Here is an 18,456-nt window from a genome sequence, read left to right as displayed (position 1 = left end):
AGCTCAAAAAAAAAAAAAGAACTTAATAGATGGGGACATCAGGGTTCCCAGCAACCTGCCGAGACAAGGCGCTCCATGGATCCCCAAGTGGGCCTGCCCTGCCCATCAGCTCAGTATCCACTCCATATATATTTTTTTCAGTTGAGACCATATTTTTTTCTTCCACATTTTTAATCCTGGAGTCCATTTTGCCTGAAGAGAGATTAATATACTTAATTACTATGATTGTGAAGCATATCTCATTTAAGGATTTTTTAAAAGTTGATTTATTTATTTTGAGAGAGACAGAGACAGCGCGAGGGGGGGAGGGGCAGAGAGAGAGAGAGAGAGAGAGAGAGAGAGAGAGAGAGAGAGAGAGAAACAATCCCAAGCAGGCTCTACACTGTCAGTGCAGGGCCTGCCGAGGGGCTAAAACCCACAAAACCGTGAGATCTTGACCTGAGCCGAAACCCAGAGCTGGACGCTTGACCCACTAAGCCGCCCAGGCACCCCTCAAGTGCAAACAAACCAACCTTGAATTCTAGAGAAAGCACCAAGTTCACTGTGTGGGACAAGGGGGCTCTACAGGCACCCGAGGAATGGTGTAGTGGTCAGTGTTTCTACTGTCAAATGGTTTAGACAGTGCTGGATTCTGTGCTGAAAAAAACAACAACAATACGGACGGACACCCTGATTAAACATCATTTCCCGCACAAATAACTTTTAATTACTTCTCAATGAGAAGACCTTCTCGGGCTTCTGCTCCTCTCCGCTCACAGCTCAGGTCTGGCTTCCTTTGGCTTCTTGCAGCAGCCGAGCACCATTCCCCCCAGGAGCGGCTCTTTCAGAGATCTCTTGCACTTTTATTGCCGCAGGAAGGCTGCGCGGTCGGGATTGCCCTGGATCGTGCACGGCATTCCATTCTCGGAGGGCAGGTGTCAGGCCCACTCGGGTGGCGTCCCGCCCCGCTGAGGCCTGGCTCTCTGAGCCTCCGTTTCGGCCTAGGAGGGCGGCTACGAGGAAGAAAGGACAAGGAGAAATGCGAACGAGGCGCCAGCTCCGTGCTCGGCGGCAGGCCCGCAGGGGTGACAGGTTTCTGGCGTCAGTCATTCCTCCACTAACTTCCTTCCCTGCACCAGCCGCCGGGCCACATGCCCCACTCGGTCATGATTTAGTGGCAGCGTCAAAACCAGATACCTTCCTTACACTTTTTAATTTTTAAAGTTGGCTTGTAGTTGTTTGTGTATGTGTGCATACAGGTATGTAATCTCTACTCCTGACATGGGGCTTGAACTCACGACCCCTAGATCGAGTGGCCGGCTCCCCGGCCTCAGCCAGCCAGGCGCCCCGATACTTTCCCCACACTTTCATTCTTTCTAAGAATAAAGACCTAGTCTCTGCGGACGAGGTTCTTAACCCGGAGTTCGCGGACTCCACTTCAGAAGGTCTCTAACTTGCCGGACGGTACCCAAATGTTGGCACTAAGGGCCCACGTGCATTTTGCCGCCAGGACCCGCGTCAGGTAGTCAGGAGGGTTCTGATCCAAAAAGGTTTAGGAATCCAAGCGGTAGACCTTGCCTATTACCTCTTCTTCTCAGACCAAGACCGCCGTTTAGCCTCATTTTATTTAATCCCAGTCCGCAGCAGGTGGGGCAAGAGGACTCCACGCCGCGCAAATCTTCTACAGCTCGCGGCCTCCGCCCCTAAAGAGGAGACCCGCCCTCGAACCCGCCCATTGCCCGCTCGGGGCGGGGCGTCTCTACTGGGCATGCTCAGTACTAAGAACTTGGGTTGGTCTCTTAGGCGGAAGCCGGGGCGGAGTGTGTGTGTTTTTTCCCAGGGTGTCCCGCGCTGCTGTCATGGCCGCGTCCGTGTTCCTGTGTCTGCACATGGAGTTCTAAGGCTGTGGGTGTATTCACAGGAACTGTCACCACGAGATTTCAGCGTCTTTGGGCCCTCCGCCTTTCACCTTCTTTAGTTGACTCCTGTGTGACCCTCGTAGGAACCTGTTTGGGCTGCAGCGATGTCCAGGGAGATGTGGATACCGGAGTTGGCAGTTTTGAGGGGCTTCCCCACTGAGGCTGAGCGGCAGCAGTGGAAGCAGGAGGGAGTAACCGAATCAGGTGAGAAAGGCGAACCTCCCAGGAACGTAGGCCAGCGTGTGGACTGTGAGGAGAAAGAGTGGCGGCGGCTGGGTTTTCATTCTTCCGTGTTTGTTTTGTTTTTCTGCCCAAATCTAGCTGATTCCTTAAAGCTTTGGATTGTTGCATCCTTGATGTAGCGGGTGGGGTCCTTGGGCTCTGTGCTTGTCTTTACCCCAAGCTTCTCACCGCCTCGGTTCAGTGATGACACTGATGGCGATGTCAGCGTCTTTTCTAAGTCCTTAACTTTTATACAGTCATTTAATCCTTATAATAGACATGTAAGGTGGATACTACATTTAATACCACTTTGCAGCTGAAGACATTTAAAGACATTGTTTAAATAATTTATTCAAGGTCCCACCGCTGAGAAACAGAAAAGCTAAAACAAGGCAGCAAAGATATAATTCTCGTGAACAGTACACATTTACAGGAGAGGTAGGGTTAAAAGGCATATTTACTAGTGATAAATGTAGGATATAGGCGCATCTGGTTGTGGGATTAAGGCTGGATCCAGAAGAGAAGTAACAATTTAGGACAGTATATAAGCGGGGTGTGTGTGTGTACACACACCTATTGTGTACACATACAAGCAATAGGTGCTTCAGGAGAGAGGTAGTTTTTGAAGTCTGGTCATCTGGAAAATTTGGGAAGAAATCAGATTTGAGCTGAATTTTGATTAAAGAATGAGACAAGTGGAGAAGAACCCAGCAGGAAAAATCACAGGGATATTCATGGGGTATTAGGGGAAAAATGAGCGAACCAGCTGTGCCTCAGGGAGTATAGTGTGGGTAGGAGGAGCCAGGTTATGAAAGGCCTTAGACCCCTGTTTATGGAAACTTTTCTCTTGTCAGTAGGAATCTTTTTGAATTCCCAACAGAAGGGTGACAATACAGTAAAACCTTGGATTGCAAGTAACTAGTTCTGTGAGTGTTCCTCAAGATGAGCAAACATTTCTAATAAAGTTTGACTTGATAAATGAACGATGTGTCACTGAATGTCACATGATCACAACTGAGCCAATGGTTCTTGAAATTTGCTTTTGTATACAAGTGCTTGGATTACAAGCGTGTTTCCGGAATGAATTATGCTTGCAAACCAAGGTTTTACTGTACTTACTAATGAGGAATATTATTCCTGGGTCTAGCTTCTACCTTGCTGCTCGTTGTATGGATGAGCTGCTAATTGTAGAAGAGGTGATGTTTGTAGAATGATGGGAATTTGTTCAGTGCTTTGTGATTAACGTACAGTAGGCATTCTAAGGATATACATTTAAAAAATTTTGCATACTAAAATGGTAGATTTACCTAATGGTGTTATCATTTACAGTTTGAAAAAAATGGTTCTTTTGGATTATTGGACTAATTTTTTATATTGCAGAGAGTGGATCTTTCTTACAGTTGCTGCTAGAAGGGAACTTTGAGGCCATATTCTTAAATTCGTTGACTCAAAATATTTTTAACTCAACCACAATGACTGAAGAAAAGATTGACAGCTACCTTGAGAAGCAGATAGTAACATTCCTGGATTACTCAACAGATTTGGACGCAGCTGAAAGGTAGAATTTTATTTGAAATTTTCATAGAGAAACAGACAGTACATTTACTAGAAAGACATTGGTTTTAGTTGTCATTGGAAAACCTGTGCTGTCCAGTATGACAGCCCAATAGTCACATGTGCTTTTTGAGCACTTGAAATAGGGAGTGCAACTGACAGACAGAATTTTACATTTCATTTAATTGTAATTAATTTAAGTTTAAAAGAGCCTTATGTGGCTCACTGTTGTAATATTGGACATTGAGACATAAATTGTTCAGGTTTCAGAAATTTTGTTTTGTAATACTTGGATAATCTCAATAACTGTTGGTTAATATTTTACATTTTTCCTAACAAAACGGAAATGGAATTAGTTGTGGTTACACAGTGGTTCATATTTGTTTCTTTATTCTTCTATGCAGACAACAGCTGATATTCCTAATTGGTGTAAGCAGTTTGCAACTTTTTGTTCAGAGTAACTGGACGGGGCCTCTTGTTGATTTACAACCTCAGGATTTTTTGCCATCCTTTTTGTTCCAGCAGTTCAGTGAGGTATGCTTTTTGGAAATGTCATGTATAGTTATTATTGTGTTATTATTTTTTTCTTTAGGAACTAGTCTTTATAACCTGGAGTTAATGGCAGGTAGGAAAAAAAAACATGATTGTATAGCTTGTACAAAGCCTAGTAAGAATGCTTGTTCATTGGTCAGATTTTCAACTACTTTCAGAAGTTCCATTGTCAGTCATAGACTCCTCATGGAACTCTCCCAATTTATGGAGCTCTCTTAGTTGCCCTTTTTACTAAAGTCCAGGCACCTGCACCAGTCACCCAGTTGCAGATATTACCACAGTTATGTAAAGATCTTTTCTGGCAAAGCAGCAAAACTGGAAATCTGTTTAATTTTATTGCAGGTAAGTTGTGCTGCTGTGCTTAAGAATGGATCCCATGGGTGGTTTCCTTTATATTACAAATACTTCTTTAAAGTGCCTGGCACAGAAGTGCTCCACAGTGATAACAATTATTATCCATATATAAAGACAGTATTACTGATTGGCATCAGTATATTATCAGTAGAACATACAGTTCGAATTCTGCAATAGTTTTTCAGCGCATATGCATGGAGCTTGGTGAGTATGACATACTCTATAAGAGAAGTGTGGTGACAGTGACTTATCCAGCCACCTCAGAGATCTAGACATAGCTATCAATCACTAAGCCTAGAAAAAGGGCTCCTTAGCATCCGAAACTTTTGCAGCAAAAGTGACCTGTTTTCTGTTAGCAAGCTTCTCAAAATTAGAAGTAGCAAATGAAAGGGGAATGAAATTATTAGAGATAAGTGTTAATAATCTGATGGTAGAGGGGTGCCTGGCTGGCTCAGTTGGTGGAGTGTGCGACTCTTGATCTTGGGGTCATGAGTTTGAGCCCTGTGTTGGGCATAGAGCTTACTTAAAAAAATAAATAAAATATATTAAAAAAAAAATAATCTAATGGTGGTGTGGAAAGAGAAGTACCAAAGCAGCCACAATCTGAAAGCTACAGTAATTAGCACTGTACTGTCAGTGTAGTGAGTCACTATATTAGGTTGCAGTAGAGTAATTGAAATTCATAATCCTGGCCCTAAATCGTTACTGAAAGGTTAAAGGATCATCTGTATCTCATGTCTAAGAAGGGAATTTTTTTTTTTTTAAAGCAGGCTCCATGCTCGAGGTGGGGCTTGAGCTCACGACCCTGAGATCAAGAGCCAGATGCTCTACCAACTGAGTCACCCAGACGCCCTTCTAAGAAAGGAACTTAATCTGCACTTTACAAAGGTTTTCATCCAAAGTAATTAAACTAAAATCCCGAAGCTTATGTGACTTAAAGAGATCTGCTTCACTTTTCTAGAACTTTGCTATTATGCGGAACATCTCACTCCCTCTCTTACTGTGTATGAAACGGTTTCTGCCTCTTCAGTCCTTTGGCGTTAAAAACTCACCAAAGTCATAAGTGTGTTGAGCATGGCTCTGTGGGGCAAGTGGGGCTTAATTGACTTGTGTTCCATCAGTTTGAGGTATTCTAAAGATGAGAAGACAGAGGCTCCCGGTGGTGAAGGAAACTTGACAGAGGTCTTATAGCTGGGCAATTGGAAGCCACATTTTCTGGGTCCAAATCCAGTCCTGTTTCTGCTCTCTACTGGTGTAGAAGCACCTGTAAAGTCAGGTAACAATTCAAGGAAGTGAAAAGTAGGTTACATGAGAGATTTGGACTGTAAGAATATTGAAATTAACCAAATTAACCAGTATTGAAAGTGGATGTGTCAGACAGTTTAGTTGGGGGTGGAGTGTGATGAACCTGAAGGGTGATGAGGAAATGGACAGGTGGAGAAGAGGAAGAAATGCAGTCTGGGTGCAGTCATGTGAGCAGAAAGTCAGAGGGGAGAAGAGCATAGTGTTTGTGGGAACGGGCTGCTCTGAGCTTGCTGGAGTAGCAGTAAAAGGTCAGACTTCATGGGATTCAGGCCAGACTGTAGGAAACCTTGAGACTTTGATTTTAGTTTTTTTTTTTTTATTAGAACTACCTCATACATTCAAAAAAGCGTATAAAGTGTATACAGTTTAAATAATAAAAGCCCTTGGTTCCCACCACCCAGCCTGAGAAACGTTAGCAGCATTGAAGAACAGAGCTTCCTGACTGCTGTTCCCCAGATGTCGAGCCCTGTGTCATTGCAGTGTCCGTGTGGGGCCTGGGCTGGGTTGGGGGAGCCTGTGAACTGGTCTCCTCCGGTTAGCAGCATTTGCTAGTTCCTGCCAGGCGCCACTAATAATAGCATCTTCTGTGGATGCTGTGCCTTGGAAAAGGTTGGGAAATACTGCCTCAGAAGGTCCCCTGTGTGCTTCCTGATGGCAGCCCTGGCCCCCCTCTCCCATGAACCAGGCTCATAAATTTTGTGTTAATCATTCCATTGCTTTTCTTCATAGTTTTAGCACCTGTGTAACTCCAGGAAACATACTGTTTAATTTTTCCAATTTTTGAACTTATATAAATAAATGACATACACTGTACATCTTCTGTGACTTGTTAGTCTCAGTGATATATTTTTGAAATTACATCATTATTCACTTTTACTGTTGTATAGTATTCCAGTTGCATGACTAGACCAGAATTTATATGTCTGTTCTACTCTTGGCCATATGGTATGTTTCCTTTTTTTTCTCCCCAATATATTACATACAGTGCTATTAGGAACATATCTTCTGGTAATCATTTGCAAGAATTTCGAAGCACAGCATACTGAAAAAATGATAGCGTTTGTTTGATGCAGTGTGCTAAATGGAGGAGGCCCTTGGGCTTTAGTTGGGTACCCTGAGGGCTGAGGGGATGGTCTTTTAACACACTTGTATACCCATCCCAGCAGGGAGTTGGGAAGCTCCTCTGTGGTGTATATTTCTGTATGTGGAATCGCTATGCCCTAGAGTATACACATGTTCAGTTCTTCTTGGTAATGTCAGATTGTTTTTGTTTATTTCTTTGTTAGTGTCAGCTTATTTTTAGAGGAATACTCAAGGGGCCCCGAGGTAGCTCAGTCTGTTGAACGTCTGACTCTTGGTCTTGGCTCAGGTCATGATCTCATGGTTCGTGAGTTCAAGCCCCGTGTCCAGCTCTGTGCTGACAGTGTGGGACCTACTTGAGATTCTCTCTCTCTCTCTCTCTCTCTCTCTCCACCTCCTGCACTGACTGTCTCTCAAAATAAATAAGTAAACTTAAAAAAAAAGACAGACAAAAAAAAAAGACAGACAAAAGGAATACTCAATTTATACTCTTTTCCAGCAATCCAAGAATTTGGAAGGTAGGGGGAGTTGAAGTTTTTAAACACATGAGTACAGTCATTTCCCTGTGGTAATTCATGATTCTTGGCTCTTGTGAAGCACAAATATTTGTGAATATATTTTATTGTCATAGAGTATAGTGACCAAAGCTAAATTCATTTTCCTTGCCCACAGATCTCTTCCTGCCCCTCAGCAAGGTTCAGGGCTATGCTAATCATTAGCAAGGCTGCAAGGACAGGGCCAGGATCAACTACCTTATGGTGGTGTGGCCTTGTCATTTTTAACACTGTTTTCTGGTTTCTGATGCTAACCGGTCTCAGAGGAATAGCACTAAAGGTCCATGTCTGAGCAGTACGTGAGCTGTGCTGACAGCGGAGAGCTTGATGTGGGCTCGAACTCACAAACCGTGAGATCATGACCTGAGCTGAGGTCGGATACTTAACCGACTGAGTCATCTAAGTGCCCCTAAACAATCCTCTTTAAAAATGGACAATTTCCCAAAACCTCTGGAAACACATTTGGAACTCAGTTGCAATATCAGTGTTATATCTCGGGTGTAGGCAGAGGCTGATTTACTTAAGCAGAAGATAGAAAAGCATTTCATTTTTTTGATTATGCAAGGTAGCACTGGGAAGAGAAATGTATTTATTTATACATTCACTCATTTATTTGTTATTTGTCTTGTTACTACCATCTCCCGAGAGTTTTGAATTGAAGAGTAGGAGGTTTAGTAACCAACCCCTGCTTTGAGTATCAGAGGTAATGATACCCAGGTGGTATATCATGGGCTGTCTCTATCTCTTTGTATAATTTTTTATTTGTTACCCTAGTAAATTACTTGTTTGCTGCTTCTGTTTAGGGATTTCATTTGCAAGAGAATGATCTAAACGTGTGCTAGAATGGTTAGTTATGTTTCTCATTTCAAAGTGATTAGAATATGGATTATTTTTCTTTTTTTTTTTTAAATATTTATATATTCTTGAGTGTGTGTGAGAGTGGGGGAGCGCGGGAGAGGGTCAGAGAGAGGGGGAGACAGAGGGTGTGAAGTGGGGTCTGAGCCATCAGCACAGAGCCTGATGGGGGCCTCGGACTCACGAACCGTGAGATTATGACCTGAGCTGAAGTCGGATGCTTAACTGATTGAAGCACCCAGGTGCCCCACAGATTCTTTTTCTTAAAGGCATGTCATATCTTCTTGTAGTGTGCCAGTTTGGTCTGGACTTTGGGAAATAAGGGTGGTTATATCCTTATTTTGACATCTTTGTGTGACAGAGAACTCAATGAGGCTGCATATCTAGTCTCGGCATATTAGGCAGGTTCTTCTCCCAAGTTCTTAAGTGAGTATATCTGCTGGTATATTCGGCACCTCTGCATGGGGGTCTTGCAAGATGCCTTGTGCTCACGTGTCTCAGACTGAACTCATGGTGAGGGTCTCCCCCACACCTGGTCCTCTTCCAGTGTCTGTATCTTAGTAGCCATGCCACCATAAGGTAGTGGTCCTAGTCCGAAGGCCGGAAGTGATCCTGGCCCGGTGCTTGCATTCTTCCTAATGCTTAGCATAGCCCTGAACCTTGCCGAGGGGCAGGAAGCGGTCCGTGGGGAAGGCAGCATGGGGTGCTAGGAAGAACACTGATTTGGGAGTTGGAAAACAGGCTGGAATCTCTGTTCAGACACTGACGTCTGTGTGATTTTTGACTGCACTTAACATTTGTGTCTGTTTCCTTCTAAAATTGAGGTAGTTGTAGTAACTTCAAAATAGTTTCTTAATTATTGAGGTTTAAAGAAAATTCCTCTGGCCTTAGTGTAGGTAGCGGTAAGCTTTGTTTGCAGTCTGGTGGTGCTCTTTCTTTATTCCTCTATTACACTTCTTGATGATGAAGGGAGGACAGCGGGTGAACCCACAGCTTTTTCTTTCTTGCCGGTATCGAAGGCTTCAACAATGTGTTTACCCAGGCACTGGCATTATTTGGATTATTTAATTTAAAATTTTTTTTTCAATGTTTATTTATTTTTGGGACAGAGAGAGACAGAGCATGAACGGGGGAGGGGCAGAGAGAGAGGGAGACACAGAATCGGAAACAGGCTCCAGGCTCCGAGCCATCAGCCCAGAGCCTGATGCGGGCCTCGAACTCCCGGACCGTGAGATCGTGACCTGGCTGAAGTCGGACGCTTAACCGACTGCGCCACCCAGGCGCCCCGGATTATTTAATTTAATCCTTATACGTACCCTATAAGGTGTGGGTTCTATGATTTCATTTTGTAGTTAATGATGTTTCAGTTCAAAAATTTACCTATATCCACAAACTAACAAGAGGCAGAAAAAGGACACTGTCCTGTGTCTGTGACCTTGGAGCTCATGTTTCTAATGGGTAAGCATTCCTGCTGTCTGTCTTGTGGCAGTCGTCAAAACTATACAGTGCACATTTTAGAAAACGCAGGTGATTTGTCCATTGTAGAAAGTCTCTGTTTAGCTAAAGACTGGATTTTCCAAACGCATGTCTTTTTTTGCAGCCTTCTGTTCCCACTGGTCCATAGTTTTAGGCCCACTCAGCATTTGATATGTAAGATCTAACTGGCTGTTTGGCTTAGGAATTATGGAGCAGACCTGCTTTGTAATGACGTTTGCCAGCTAATGAAGCATATGTGAAATGTGTTTAATGTAAATACTTTAACATAGGGATGCTTTTTATTTTGTTGTAAGTAAATCTATAAAGTCGTGAAACCTCTTCAATACTAGCATTTTCTTGACTTCCCTGTTCCTCTGAAGTATAGGCATGTAGGTGGCCATCTGTTAGGGCAGCCTGGGTTTATAGGTCTCCAGGGACCTTTATAATGTTATGATTCTGTCCAGTGCCAATTGCTGTGTAATAGATTAATGCCTTTGTTTCAAAGTTGAATTAACTGGAAAATATGTGTTATTGTAAGATCTATAAAGATTAATATTTTGTTAAATTACATCATCTTGGCTTACTTTTTTTTTTTTTTTTTTCAGGTCAAAGGACTGGATGCGGTTGTTCTGAATCTGCTTATTCTAGACGGGGAATCAGTCTACAGCCTGACCTCAAAGCCCATACTACTCTTACTAGCACGAGTTATTCTAGTGAATGTAAGACATAAACTGACAGCCATTCAGGTAAGGGGAGAAAAGACGGTAGGTGGTTCATACCCCGGGATGACAGTGTTTTGGTGTGTTTTCTAAGTCTTCTTTAGGTATATCACTTTAAAATCTAATGAAAATAGAGATGCCTGGTTGGCTTAGTCAGTTGAACATCTAACTTTGACTCAGGTCATGATCTCACAGTTCATGAGTTTAAGCCCTGTGTCAGGCTCTGTGCTGACAGCTCAGAGCCTGGAGCCTGCTTCATTCTGTGTCTCCCTCTCTCTCTGCCTCCCTCTCCCCTGCCACTTGTGCTGTCTCTCTCAAAAAGGAATAAATAAACTTAAAAAAATGTTAAAAATTAAAATCTAATGAAAGTAAGCAAAAACTTTCTCCTTTTATGAGATTCATCTAATATAAAATGAGATTATATTGAGCCCCTTTAAAAGGATTGTATAGATGTATGTTGTGTATGTATGAGTGTATGTAAATGTTGATTCTCTGAATCTTAAAGGTTTGAAAACATCCTTCATGGTCTTTCATGAATTTCCTGTAGGGATAGTGAGCAGGAGGCAGGATTTTAGTATTCTTGCAGTCGATCTTAATTACTGTTTCCTGGCCCACGTCCTACCTTGGTTCATCATTTGGGTTGGATTTAGTAGAGCATTTGTTGAATGTCTGTTACATTGTTTCTTTAGGTCACATATAAATTAGTGAGAAGACCTGCTCTACTCACAGAAAGCTACTATGCTGTAGGAGTGACAGAGCTCCAAGAGAGATACAAGCGTGTCTTTTGAGGGTTAGTGGAGGTCACCACCTGTACAGTGTGCCTTGTAGCTCCTCAGGCTGCACTGTGCTGTGAAAGCAGCTGTGGACAGTTTGTAAACGAATGGTGTGTGTCTGTGTACCAATAAAGCTTTATTTATGGACACTGAAATTGACATTTTATATACTTTTCACATGTTGCAAAATATTCTTTTGGTTTTTGTTTTTTTCCAGTGTTTTAAAAATGTAAAAACTGTACTTAGTTCTTAGGCTGTACAAAAATAGGAGGGGGGTGGATTTGGCCTGCGGACTGTAATTTGCTGACTCCTGTTCTAATTGTGGCAACTTGAGGATGTAGACCCAGAAATGATAAATCTAAATTGTATGTGAAATCTCCCAATTTCCAAGTTTTGGCTGAAGATTTTTAAGGAAAACAGTATTTCGGTGGGGAAAATGTAGACTCGGGCTGTACTGTGTAAGGGCTTATTTTCCTAAGTATTTCATACCCAAGTCGGGTAAGAAGGCAAGTTTTTGCCTCTTTCAGTGACTGTCATGACAGCCAGAGGAATTGGAATCGCTTGTACTGGAAGGGGTTTTACTTGGATGGGCTTCAGATGTCAGAGTAGATATAAGGCCTTATCTTTGATTGTTTAGTCATGTTAGCTTGAATAAAAATTTTTTTCTAGAGTTGATCTGAGTGAAATGCTCTTTTCTAGAATGACTAGTATTTGGCTCTAAAGAAAGTGCCACTGAGGCATGGGGCTGCCAGATGACATTTTCTTTGTAGTGAGACTAGAGTAGTAAATGAGTGAGACAGTTTTAAATTTTGTTGGTGGAAAACGTTCATCAGCCAGTAGTTAAGCATCTTTTAAAAAAAGATGTATGTACTATCAAGTTAGGAGAACAAGTAAATATTTGAACGGCTGGTTGTAAATGTCATACTTTGTGGGGTTGGAGAGACAAGTTACCTGAATTTCTTGGCAGGTTCTAAACAACTTTTGATTTGGGCTTACAACCCCGTTGTCTTGTTACCCATCACCATGCAGAGATCACTCTGTGCTGAAATCTTTCCTTTCAGTGAAAACAGGAAAGTTCTTTCTTCTTTGGGTCTATAATATGTCTTTTTTTTAAATTTTTTTTATTTTTTTTTAAACGTTTATTTATTTTTGAGGCAGGGAGAGACAGCATGAACGGGGGAGGGTCAGAGAGAGAGGGAGACACAGAATCTGAAACAGGCTCCAGGCTCTGAGCTGTCAGCACAGAGCCTGACTTGGGGCTCACACTCACGGACCGCGAGATCATGACCTGAGCTGAAGTCGGATGCTTAACCGACTGAGCCACCCAGGCGCCCCTGTAATATGTCATTTTCTAAATGATGATATAAAAATGACTTCTTTGATAAATGAAGATAAAATAGTAAAGAAGTGTCCCATACTTAACCAAGTTAATTTTAACCTTTTTAAGTTAGCTTTGAATAGACGTACTCATGAAGAATATATCAAGTTGTTTATAATGATATTTTTGTGGAACTATAAAAGAAGGTGATTTTCCCCAAACCCCCTAATCTGTGAAGTATATAGACTAGTATTAGTAATATGTAAATGTTGAGTAAAAAGAGTCTTGGCTTCGAAATCAGACCAGAGTTTGTCTGGCTCAGCCGCATAACAGCTGTGTGACGTTATGCTAGTAAATTTCTCTGGAATATCAGTTTCCCTTATTTATAATTATTTTAAAAATGGGCCAAGCTGGCAAAGATTTATTGGGTGCCTTTTGAGTACACTTATGCTTCCTGCCTTTTAGGAGGTTATTGACTAGTGTGACTTCCTAATCAGAACATTCTGTCATAAGTGCTAAAATCAAGAGACAGGCTCTAGAAACTAGAGTGAGGCTTCAAATGCCTCAGATTTTTATTAATGCCTCAGATTTTCTATTAAGCAATTCTTGGCAAACAGATAAGGGCACTTTTATTTTCTAGTAGAAAAATAGGCTATGCTTTCTTTATTTTTTTCACACTCCCTCTCACCCCAGATAAAGATTTGGGGTTAAGAGTTAACTTATAGATCTAATTTTTAAAGGTTCAGCATCTGATGATGTAGGTTTTCTTAAATTTATTTTTTTATGTTTTTATTTTATTTTTGAGAGAGAGACCCAGTGAGAGCAGGGGAGGGGCAGAGAGAGATGGAGACAGAATCTGAAGCAGGCTCCAGGCTCCAGGCTGTCAGTGCAGAGCCTGATGTGGGGTTCGAACTCACAGACTGCAAGATCATGACCTGAGCCAAAGTCGGACGCCCAACTGACTGAGCCCCTGATGTCGTAGGTTTTCTTAAAAGGACAGTTTCTTTGACTCGCTCTGTCTGAATTCCCACGTCTAGAAAAGGAAGGGTGGGCTGCCAAACCTGAGTCACTTATTGCTGATGGCAGTTCAGGGATAGATAATCAAAATGTAGCCTGTCGTTAGCCTTAGTGATAGAAAAGAAGGAAAATGAGGCAACACCTCCGGGAAGTAAATGAAACATGATGTGAAACTTCTCTCTATTAGATAATTCTACCTTTCCTCACAAGGACTAAGGAAACAGCATCAGTAATTAAGAAGGATTTTGTTACAGAATCAAAATTCATTTGTGACTGCACCATTGTTGGAGCAATGTGCTGTGGAGCAGTGTAGGAGGGAACCAGGCAGTTTACCCCTTAATCAAATGAAGACATTAAGTTCAAGTTAAAAAAAAAGATGCTTTTGATAGTTAAGCATGATCTTCTATTAGATGTTGCTTTTATTTATTTTTTAAAATGTTTATTTTGAGAGAGAGAGAGAGAATGTGAGCTGGGGAGGGGCAGAGAGAGGGAGAGAGAATCCTAAGCAGACTCCATGCTTTGTCAGCACAGAACCCAAACCCATGCAGGGCTCGATCCCACAAACTGTGAGATCATGACCTGGGCCAACATCAAGAATAGGATGCTTAACCGACTGAGCCACCCAGGTGCCCCAGTAGATACTGCTTTAAAAAAAAAAAAGGAAAAATTGATTTCTTATACTTTCATGCAGGATATTCAAAATAGCATAGTTATAATATTTAATTTAGATGATTCAATGCATGGTCATACTTAATATTTTAGTGAACCTATCAAAAATATTTAATACTTCTAACTTGCAAACTCACCCATACACTCTTCACACATGTACACATGCACTCATATACGCATAGTGGAAGATCCAGAAGGTTATAAGCCTTTGTCATGGATTTTTCCAGGGGAGAAGAATGGCACTGAGTCAGCTGAAGAGAGACTTTCACTCTTCACTGCACATACTTTTGTATTGGCTTTTTGTTGTTTCTTGTTTTCTTTCTGTTTTTTTCTTTTTTAATAAGGAACAAGTTATTTTTATTTTTATTATTTTTTTAATGTTTATTTTAGAGAGGACAGCATGAGGGGGGGAGGGGCAGAGAGAGAGCGAGAGACAGAATTCCAGGCAGGCTCTGTTCTGTCAGTGCAGAGCCTGATCCGGGGTTCAAACTCACAAACCATGAGATCTTGACCTGAGCCTAAGCCAGGAGTTAGATGCCCAACCAGCTGAGCCACCCAGGCGCCCCAAGGATCAAGTTTTTTTAAAATAGTGATCAAGTGAGAACAGCATCAGACAATAGAGAAAAACCTACTGTGTTCTCAGCCACAGTCAAGACACTGTATGAAATTCAGTCTCTATCCTCAAGAATGTTTGGACCAGGTAGAATTATACTCTTGAAAAACAAGCACCTGATGCAGTGCTAACTTCTAGGAACAGTGTAGACGTTCAGAGAAGAGAGAGACTAATATGTGCCACACTTGTGGGAGAAGGCTTCATGGAAGGGTCTCACAGAGTGTGGAAGGGATTTTCTTAGTTTTGGGGAATATTTGAATCCAGGGTATTCTTTGTAGTGTAGTTTGTGCAAAATATATTGCTCTGAGGAGGACCTAGAGATGGGCAGGACGTGATTTCTTACCTTATTGGGTAGATGGTGGGCGACACTGAAAGCTAGGGATAACCTACGTGAATCAGTGGACTGTGTTTGCAAAGGAGGTAGTACAAATAATACGCTAGAAGTTCAGAGCAGAGAAAACATCACCGCCCGCCTATGCCCACCGCACTCCCTGCCTCTGGGAGGTTCTTGCTGGAGTTCTCCTGGGCGAGTTGCTGCCTGGTTTATGGTGCTGAGGGGGTGCCGTGGAGGAGAAGGGTGCTGACAGCAGCAGACGTTTTAAAGGACGAGGTCGTAAGTTCTAAACGGCATCAGGAAGCCCAGCTGATTTAAAATACAGGCTCTGAGAGAATGGAGCAGAGGGGTTCTTGCGAAAGAGGGAGAAGCTGATGTGAGTATCATCATCAAAGACAGAGCAGTGGGTGGATAAGTTTGTCGAAGAGTAAGTTTAATTTCGCAAGTGTTAAAAAAAATTCTAAACACTAATTTCAGTTAGTGGAAAAATTGTTTTCCAGAGGGGCCTTTACTGTCAGTTTACATGGTTCTTTTTTTCCCTAGAGCTTGCCATGGTGGACCTTGAGGTGTGTGAGTATTCACCAGCAGTTGCTGGAGGAGCGCTCACCGCAGCTCTTTGCTCTTGCCGGAGACTGTATCGGGGAAGGTATGTAGCAGATTTTGTTTGATGCGGGCATGAGGTTCTTGGCTGAGATACTCCTTTTCAGTTTAGTTTTTTGCAGGTGATAGTAACTTCTTGGTTGAGGTGGTTTCTTTTTCTCCCCTTTACTTCTGGATGTGGAATATCACAAATTATTAGGGTGTCAGATTATACAATTTCTTTTCACCTTTGAATTTAAAAAGAGGTCATCATTGTAATTTATATTACCTATTTAGAAAGTGATCTGTTTTATGTAGGTTGCCATGATTTTATCACAAGTGGCTTACAAGTATTTTAATATTTTGTCTGTGTTTTAATCTGAGAAGCCTCTTTGGAAACTAATGCAAACTTTCTTTGTTTAAAAAAAATTCCTTCATTAATGAGTTGGAGTAAATTGTGCCAAATGACATGCAAAATAGAAAATTATTTATCCTCTGTCCTATTGAGTACATGAAGAAAGCCTTTTTTTTTTTTCCACATTTGGTAGAAAATACATTTTCCTAAGGATGGTAATAGGTGGAGAGACATTTTTACATTTTGTATTATTTTTTATTATAATACGTAATATTCATGTACAAAAGTACCTAAAATATAAATGAAAGTAGAAACCACACACCTCTGTCAGTGCCTCCCACTGCCTTTGCTACACATACCTTGCAGGTTTCCTAGGGAAGCATTTTGAAAAGAGAAAAATCTTGGGTACCTTGATACTTGGTTTCCCTGGGCTTTTGGAATGATTCTTCTTAGCAAAAGTTGCCAAACAAATCAAAACAAAAACAGATTCTCTTGTAGTGAAGGAACACTTGAACACAGATGAACTTGGACTTGGTTACAGACTTCGGAGTTACAGAGAAGGGGTTTGACCTTAGGTGTGTCTGATTCCAAAGCCCATGGTCCTTTCACCATAACAAGAGTATGTATGGCGTGAGTACGTGCACATGTGCGTATGTGTGAACAGTACTCTCCCTTCTCCATGGTCTCCATCTCAATGGTTTCGGTTACTTTCAGTCATCTGCGGCCTGGAAGTAGATAATCCTCCTTCTGACCAATTGTCAGAAGGTTAGAAGAAGCCTAATGCTACATCACGATGCCTGCATCAGGCACCTTACTTCCTCTCATCACACCGGCATTTTATCTCACATCACCACAAAGGAGGGTGAGCACAGTACAGTAAGATATTTTGAGAGAGAGAAAAGGGTTTGGTTCTACTGTGGTTTCTCACATCCACTGGGGCCCTAGGACCTGTCCCCCTTGGATAAGGAGGGCCGTGGGGGGGAGGCGGTGGTTTTCGTCACTCTGGGTGGAGAAGCAGTGATCTGTACTTGGTGGAGTAGCACACTCATGAAGGCATAAAACGACTCTTAACATGTGTGCATATGTCATTACAAGAAGCTCCCACACCTTTCTGGAGTCTGTTTCCTTCAAGGGTACCTCTGTGTAGTAACAAGCTAGGCCAGAATACAGTGGAGAGAATGTTAGTTTGTGCAGCAGTAAATACTACTAAGCTAGGTAATTTAGTTGAAATTAATGTCTCAATTTTGTTGTTGTTATTTGAGGATAGAAATACATAAGCATATGCTAATCTTAGATAAAATGAACATCTGTACATTATTCAAAGGGAGAAAGTAAGGAAAATATTCAGTCAGTATGATAATTGATTCATTTATATTGTGTATGCCAGCTGAGACTTAGACCATTTATATTCTTTCAGGACTTTAGGTAATACAAGGCTATGAAACAAGCAAGGGCATGTTAAATCAAATTTTGTGTGTATATATATATATATATATATATATATATATATATATATTCTGCTATGGGATTTAAACCTGACATATGATAGATTAGTTGTTTTATTACATGTAAGGAGTTTACTTTTCTGTACAATGGTAATTCTTTTCTTTCTTTTTTTTTTTTTAACGTTTATTTTTGAGAGAGAGAGTGTGAGCAGGAGAGGGGCAGAGAGAGAAGGGGTCAGAGGCTCCCAAGCCAGCTCTGTGCTGACAGCAGTGGGACTGACATGGGGCTGGAATTCATGAACCATGAGATCATGACCTGAGCCAAAGTCAGATGCTCAACTGATTGAGCTACTCAGGCACCCCTATACCATGGTATTTCTTTTTTTTTTTTTTTTTTTTTAAATAACCCAATTTATTTATTTTTTTAAATTTTTTTTTTTTTTAACGTTTATTTATTTTTGAGACAGAGAGACACAGAGCATGAAGGGGGAGGGGCAGAGAGAGAAGGAGACACAGAATCGGAAGCAGGCTCCAGGCTCCGAGCCATCAGCCCAGAGCCTGACGCGGGGCTCGAACTCACAGACCGCAAGATCGTGACCTGAGCTGAAGTCGGACGCTTAACCGACTGCGCCACCCAGGCGCCCCTGTACCATGGTATTTCTTAAGTAACAGAACTGAAAAACAGACTCTCGCTTTTTCTGACCAATAGTTTTGGTTTAATGCTTTTGGATTATAAAAGATTTTTATGAGCAGATTTAGCCTACTGAACCATCTTTATTTTCAC

General features: G+C 41.7%; 1 protein-coding gene across 1 annotated transcript in view; it reads left to right on the top strand.

Moving 5' to 3' along the window:
* The first annotated feature begins 1,798 nt into the window (after positions 1-1,798).
* TTC27 (tetratricopeptide repeat domain 27) overlaps positions 1,799-18,456 on the top strand; it is a 188,164-nt gene continuing 171,506 nt past the window's right edge. The window contains exons 1-5 of the mRNA XM_045054699.1: positions 1,799-2,102; positions 3,501-3,678; positions 4,079-4,208; positions 10,456-10,596; positions 15,837-15,939. Of these exons, the coding sequence (XP_044910634.1) occupies positions 2,003-2,102; positions 3,501-3,678; positions 4,079-4,208; positions 10,456-10,596; positions 15,837-15,939 (652 nt within the window). The 5' untranslated portion in view covers positions 1,799-2,002. The remainder of the gene's footprint in view (positions 2,103-3,500; positions 3,679-4,078; positions 4,209-10,455; positions 10,597-15,836; positions 15,940-18,456) is intronic.

The sequence above is a fragment of the Felis catus genome, chromosome A3 (genome assembly GCF_018350175.1).
Source record: "Felis catus isolate Fca126 chromosome A3, F.catus_Fca126_mat1.0, whole genome shotgun sequence".
Classification (NCBI taxonomy): domain Eukaryota; kingdom Metazoa; phylum Chordata; class Mammalia; order Carnivora; family Felidae; genus Felis; species Felis catus.
This window is presented reverse-complemented; position numbering and strand designations above follow the sequence as displayed.